We start from the raw sequence: 7,469 nt of genomic DNA, 5'->3' as shown, positions 1-7,469 counted from the left end.
AACCTGTGTCCCCTGCATCGGCAGGCGGAGTCTCAACCACTGCGCCACCAGGGAAGCCCAAGGGGCCACCAGGGAAGCCCAAGGGGCCACCAGGGAAGCCCAAAGGAGACTTTTATCACTAGAAATAAAACTCATTCCAGGGACTTCCGGGCTGCGGGGGGCGGGGCGACGTGCTGACGTTACGTCACGTTCTTGCCTGACCTGCCACCCCGCCCCTCTCCGTACTGTGACGTTCCCAGGGAGGAACGAAGCGTAAACAGCGCAGGGCATTTTGGGAGGGGGATTGTTTCACGCAGGAAGCAGGCTCCATTTTAGCGCCGCCCGCTGTCGCCATCTGTTTCCCTTCTCTACCCGTTACCGCCTCCCGTCCCTAAGCCCCAACGGGAAGGCTGGGCTTAGGGTGGGGGAGGCAGGAGTAAAAGGAGGGAAGAGGAAAAGGGAGAAAGGGAAGAAGTGGGGAGAAAGGGTGAGTCGGGAAGGGTGAGTGGTAGAGGCTAACGTGCGAAGCGCGCAAGCCCAGCGGACGGACTGACGGACGCGCCTGTGCTTCTGCTGCCGCGGCTGCGGCGCCCGCGCGAGTCGCGTCGAAGCGGCGGCGGCGGCTGCGGCGGCAGCAGCGGAAACAAGAGGGGAGCAATGGCGGCCGACAGCCGAGAGGAGAAAGGTTAGTGCGGAGAAAGGTGATGGGCGGAGGCGGGGCTCGGGAGTGGGTCGACGGAGCCGTGGTCGTCGTTGTGGGTAGGGGAGGTTAGCTTGCTCCGCGCGGAGCCGGTCTCCCCATCGAAACGCTTGGACTCATTGGAAAAGACCAGGCCTGCCCTTTCGTCCTCGGTCTCCATATGACCTAACACTTCATCTAGCCTTGGATTTTTCTTTGATTCTAATTCCCTTCTTCGCTTAATGTTTATCTGTCCTGGGCGCGGCTGAGAGAAGGCCTGTTCTGAGTTGCAGGCCCTTAGGTTTATTTCCTGGTAGTGGTATGCGGATGTAATGCGTATCTTCAGAACAGCCTTTTCTGTTAGGTTGAATTTCGAAAACCCTTAATGCCCTTAAAGCTGGTAATCTACTAAGTAAGCATATTTAAGAAGTGGTATAGGTAGATAATCTCGCGAAATGTCTACGAGTAACTTCTGGCTGTTCTGTTAAATAGGCAAAGTGGCAAGAATGGCCTTTTTGGTTCCTTAGATACTTATTTTGGAAAACGTGATGTTTGAATAGATGATTATGTGATTTAGGCCAGGCAGGAAAAATCCTGGCCACTATTGTGATAGACACGTTGTGCGTAGTTCCTGGAGGGTACAACCAGGAACAAATTGATATAATTTGTAGAGAGTCGGAGGGCTACGGTTACTTTGAAATATGGGAAGAACTGATATTGCCAGAATGAAATGTCATGTGTTTTTAAATACTGACCTTCCAAGCCCTGGAAATGTTAGTGTAGATCCTGAATCAGTATAAGTCTGGAGAGTGGTCTAGATTGGATGGTGCGTTAAGGTTTTTTACAATCCTAAGATTACCATGATAGATTTGGAAAGGTTATAGTTGATAAAAATCTGGCCAGCTCCTGTACTGTATTTTACGGATCTCCTCTTTTGTGTGGCTAATTGATTTGGGGGAGGGGGGATTTGTTAAGTGGGCTGTAGAGTCAAGTTCCATTAGACTTGTGACTTCCAATTTTTCTCCTTAAAAGTAGAGTCTTCATGAATCAGCGAACTGCTCAGTAATAGGGACAAGCTTGGGAAACGGAGTGGGTGGGAATATGTTTAAGATATGGCTCCTATCTCAAAGCAGCTCGGTGATTGGGTTTTAGTAGTTTAATTTTCCTTCCTTAAACGAATCCTAAAAATCCTCTCCCTTCCTTTTGAGAAGTCCAGAAGGAATGTGATCATAGGATTGCATGGTGTTAGTGAATAAAAGAAAACTGCTTTTAATTAGTAGTAGAGTAGTATTAAGTAGATGATTTTAACCAGGAAGAATTAATTCAGTCAACATTTGATTGTTTCAGAGTGTAATCTATGTGTGTATGGGAGTGGGTGGTGGTTGTCGTGGGTGAGATGAACTAGATGAAAAATGAGTAGAAGCTCAGTACTTCTCAAGAGTTCAGTGTCTGTTAAGATGAACATAGTTGTAAGTCAGTTATGGAGTAGACACAATATTGTACATGGAGGGAAAAAAAGTAGGTGATGTTTTAAAAATTTTGTTTTAGAAATGGATTTTTTGATGAAAACGTCTAAATGCATAAACTTTGTAACTATTATTGGGAAGTAGTAATGCCACCTGTTAGCAATACTTAGGATAAATTGTCCAGCTAAATTGTCCAGCTTCTGAAAGGCCTCACATTTGTGTAGTTTTTAAAAAATTAATTTTCATAATTCAACTTCATTTCAGAATATATGATGTAAGTACTTATAGTTTAAGATTGTCTCTAGTTTACTGGGAAAGCTAGCAGATACATACCTACTGGAATTGCTTATTTAATTCTGGAATGAGCAGATTTCTAGAATAACCCACTTTGCATGTATGGAAACTGAGGCCTAGGGTGTCTCACTTTCTTGATCTTTGTCAAACAGCTAGAATAATAGCCAGAATTAGAATTAATGCTTGACTCTTTCTTTTCATGTTGAACAAGGAAAAATGGGAAGCTAAGTACTTATTGTCATCAGTTATGTTATATGAAACACTAGAAAATTATAAAGGTAAGCCCTGTCACAAATCTTACACATGTCACAAACCTTAGGTCCTTTCTTGAAAGATTCCGTAAGTGGTGTAAGATCTTGATAAATGAGTTTAAGTTGCAGAAATTTGCTATAAATCACAGAGCAGTTACAAAACTTTCAGTTATAAAGTCCTTGGATTATTGGGCTTTGCACATTAGCTGTGTAATAAGCAGACATTACCTTCTATAAATGCTTCTGTAATACCCATACCTAGAAAGTGAAGCCTATGACTGGAGAATTTGCCAGCTTCCTGATTCCTGTGGTGATTGTCCAAAAAGTGGATGTGGAAGATGTTGGAATGTTGGTGCTATTAACTAGTGTTAATTGCCATTTTTCTATGTTTTCTATTATAAACACCTGGTTTATATTTTATTTCTTCAGCTTTTAAAAAGTTTTCTCTGAAGAACAATTATATAAGTTTGATGTATCTGAAATGTGGATAATGAGGTACCACTTTCGAAAGTAACATGTTTTCTACATTACCAGACTGGAAGCTCCATGAAGGCCAGGAGTATGTCTGTCTTGTTTACCAGGTTCCTGGTGTACAGTAATTATGTCTTGGTGCCTCAAATAAATGATTTAGAAGATTGTAAATCATTAGCTCAAGGTTGGACTTCATTAATGACTGACTAGTTATGACTAGTTATGTGATATTTTCTATTGATGTCCAAAGTTAAGAGTTTCCCAGTTTAAATTATATACGTACACACACTCACGCAGGCAAATACATATAAATATGTATGCACGATTATATATACACACATATATGTATATACACACTGTAGCCCTCACTATAGTAAGTCCTTAGGGTTAGATTGACTTGGTCCACTTTAGTTAGGGCTTTGTAAAGCATAGAGTATGTATTTGATATTCGATATGTTTGTTTTACCCATAATAGAAGTAGGGCAAAAAATTACAAATGCCCTCCTTAGACTTCAGTTGTATGCATTTTGGAAGACAGGAAATTTGGATGGGATAGGAAATCCAAGTCTCTACACTTCTTGAAGAATGACGGTCTTGAATGACAAAAAGTAACTGAGAGACTGGTCTAATGTAAAACACAACAGAGGGGAGGCTCCAGGAAATCTTGCTATATTGCCAAATCGGACTAAAACTATATTAAGTGAATTAAAATAAAAACTGTAATGTATTATGGTGCCCTGTATTGGAAAACAAAATACGTAGTATATTTAAGTACCCAGGTTTTTTTTTTTTTTTTCTTTAAATATTTCAGGTCTTAGTCTGATGCTGGATCCTGAAATAAATAGTACTTTGTATCTCCTGACCCAGAAGCTTCCAGGGTCAAAAAAATGAACTGCGTCTCAGATAAAGGTTAATTTTCTACACTGATATCCCTGGAGTTAAGGTTTGTGGCCTTCCTGGGCCAGGAATTTCAAGGTTGAGGTGTAATTCTGGTAGAGTGGAAAGAGCATTAAACTTGGATTCAGAACTGTGAGATTTAAGTCACAGTATTTTAATTCTTTGGAGTTCATTTGGGATATTTTTTATTTCCTTGTTTTGCTTCCTATACCCATGGATCTGTACCTCTTTCCCAAAACTCAGTTTGTTAATAATATTGATAGTTTGTGATGATAACTAAGATTATGCTTGCTTAACAAGTGATGATAATGAAGTCCGTATAAAAACATCATATGTTGTGAATGCAAAACGTTCACAGATTATTGCATTTCCATAGAGGAATCAAGCTAGCAGCAGCCTGCTTTGTTTTTTTTTTTAGTTGAGGCAGCATTTAAAAGTCAGACAATTTCAAAGAAAAATATGAATTTGGGAATCCTCTTGAAAATTTGTAAGATCCGACATGGCACTTGCATTCTGTCAAGGCAGTTAATCCACTGGAGTTGAGTAGGCTTGTCCCCTTTAGCATTCCTACTCTTCCACAGAGTATCACATATACTAAAACTGAAGTTTGGTGTCCCTGTGCCTCAGTGTCTTGAACCTTAAATTTTTTTTGCAGTTACTTAACATAAGTGTTAAGTAGTTGTGGGTTTATATGCATTCTAGGGTCAGGCAGATAAAGTACTTACTTAGTACAGTAGGTAATGGTGAGTGTTAGGTTATAGAGAATAAAGGAGTAAGCATGGTATATGTTTAGGCAATATTAGTAAATACACTGATGTATGGGGCATAAACCCAGATTGTCTCATGCAAAACTTTGACATAAGTTACCTTCTCTGTCTCAACAGAAGACTATCAGGACTGCTCCATCTGGGTTTTTTCAGATGGGAGTCTGGGCCCCTAGTGATCAAATAGTCTTTTTTTAAAAATGTAGGGTCTGGATTTTTATATTAAATCCTTGGCGCTTTCAAAAACAAAGCATCCAAGAGCTAGATTCATCCTACAGGCTGTTAGTGTATAACTTTGAATGGATTTGAACTTTAGCTGTAAATGGAAATACTGTTTATTTGTGTTTCATTTGAGTTAATTTGTTGCACTGACATATTGTGGAAAAATTCATTTTATTGTGGCATCTAAAACACAATTTTCAGGGTTTTAAAAGGATTTTTTTAAAAAGACTATAGTTCTTTATATAGACTTCTCAAAAAATGAAGTGCTTTAACTGTAGAAATACTGCATTTGAGTTATTTTTTATATAGAATTCTTAATCTGGCATTTGCTAACCTTTGTTCATTTTATTGCTAATATTCTTAAGGTGCTGCTGTCAAACTACTGTGAAGAAATTGTATATGTACATATCACTATACAGAATAATAATGCTAAATTTCAGGATAAAGCGAGTGATTTAAAACATTAAAGTAGTTTAAAGAGGGTCACCCTAGAGAACCGGTGGCTGTTACTTTATCTCTTAAAGACATAGTTATTTCTTTCTAAAAAGGATATGCCAGTGATAGACTAGTCTTTAATAGTAGTAGCTTCTGAGACTACTAAAATAATCTTTCTTTATAACTAATTCATTTTAAATTGAAAACATGAATTAAAATATATGCAAACTCCTCTCTCTAGCCAGTGAATGAAGTGGTCAGAGGAATCGGCTTGTTAGCTTTATAACCTAATACTATGAACTCTCTCACCTTTTTAAACCAGATTTTGGTTTTTAAGAGTACTCCTTACATTTATAATTAAAATCCTTAAGTTTAAGCAAAACTAAGCAGGTGGTGGTAGTTTTGAAAACATCTATCAAGTATTTAACATTTCAACCAACAATAGGTAGAGTCCATGGCTCCTCTCTTTGAACCTGAGTAGACTTTTGTGATTGTCTCTGAATAAAATAGTGTGGCAGTGTTGCTGAGCTTCTGCCTAAACCACCATGAAAGCTCTAAACCACCATGAAAGAGGTCGGCCTATGCTGAAGCTGTCATGGGGGAGAGTGACCATAGAAAGGAGTGCCCTAGGAACCCCAGCTCTTTTGAGTCTTCCCAGACAAGGTATGTGAATAAGCAAGCCTTCAGATGATTCTAGCTAACCCTTAACTGCAGCCACGTGAGAGACCCTAGTTGAGCCTCAGAACCATAAGCAATAATAGTAAATTACTGTATTGTTTTAAGTCAGGTTTTTGGGGTAGCATGTTAAACTTACAGCAGTAGATAGAAGGAACATTTATGTATTTGTCTTATTGAGAAAAGAGGATTTTATTTTATGTGCTGGACCAGATTTTGTGTATCATGTACCCGAGTCATTAACAAAAGGTTCAGGAGCATCAAATAACTGCCCCGTCCACCCCCTTCCCTTCCCCAAACACTGATCTTTTTATTCTAAATGCCTCTTATCAGAGGTGAAGAAACTGGAGATCAGACTGGGACTTTCCTAAAGATACCTAGCTCTTAAATGATGACCTGGATTTTCTTGCTTACAAATAGAAATCTCTTGCTCCTATGTATCATATTTCAGCAAATATATAAGCGATTTCAGTGGTGGAGAGAAGTAAATTAAAATGTGATCTTTTATATCAGGGGGTCAGATAGAAAATAATATTTTAGGCTTTGTGGGCCACATAAGGTCTTCGTCATATATTCTTTCCTTTTTTTAAAAACACAACCTTAAAAATGCAGAAACCATTCATATCTTGCCAGTCAAAAATAGGCCATGGGCTGAATTTGTCCTGCAGGTCTTATTAGTTGGCTAATATTGTGATAAAACCACAGTTAGGTTTTTGATGTCATAGACTATAATACGGATAAAAATTTGTAGACCATCAAGTGAGGATGTTATGGTTGATCTTAAAATAAATTTAAGGTGCTATAATGTTGGTAATATGGAGCTTTCTGGTGCACTAATTTGGAATTAATCTACTAGTGCACATGACCTTTCAGTGATACTTTGTAGTTTTGTTTTCTTATATTTTGTTTAAAGATGCTTATTTTATAATAGCCAGGACATGGAAGCAACCTAAGTGTCCATCGACAGATAAATGGATAAGGAAGATGTGGCACGTATATACAATGGAATATTACTCAGCCATAAAAAGAAATGAAATTGAGTTATTTGTAATGAGGTGGATGGACCTAGAGTCTGTCATACAGAGTGAAGTAAGTCAGAAAGAGAAAACCAAATACCGTATGCTAACACATATATATGGAATCTAAGATTAAAAAAAGTCATGAAGAACCTAGGGGTAAGACAGGAATAAAGACACAGACCTTCTAGAGAATGGACTTGAGGATATGGGGAGGGGGAAGGGTAAACTGTGACAAAGTGAGAGAGTGTCATGGACATATATACACTACCAAACGTAAAACAGATAGCTAGTGGGAAGCAGCCGCATAGCACAGGGAG

General features: G+C 38.9%; 1 protein-coding gene across 1 annotated transcript in view; it reads left to right on the top strand.

Moving 5' to 3' along the window:
* The first annotated feature begins 276 nt into the window (after nt 1–276).
* Nucleotides 277–7,469, top strand: part of YTHDC1 (YTH N6-methyladenosine RNA binding protein C1) — a 37,591-nt gene continuing 30,398 nt past the window's right edge. Inside the window, exon 1 of the mRNA XM_024131978.3 lies at nt 277–664. Coding sequence (XP_023987746.1) covers nt 637–664 — 28 coding nt within the window. The 5' untranslated portion in view covers nt 277–636. The remainder of the gene's footprint in view (nt 665–7,469) is intronic.

This window comes from Physeter macrocephalus, chromosome 7, assembly GCF_002837175.3.
Source record: "Physeter macrocephalus isolate SW-GA chromosome 7, ASM283717v5, whole genome shotgun sequence".
Classification (NCBI taxonomy): domain Eukaryota; kingdom Metazoa; phylum Chordata; class Mammalia; order Artiodactyla; family Physeteridae; genus Physeter; species Physeter macrocephalus.
The sequence above is the reverse complement of the archived record's forward strand: the minus strand, read 5'-3'. Positions and strand labels throughout refer to the sequence as shown.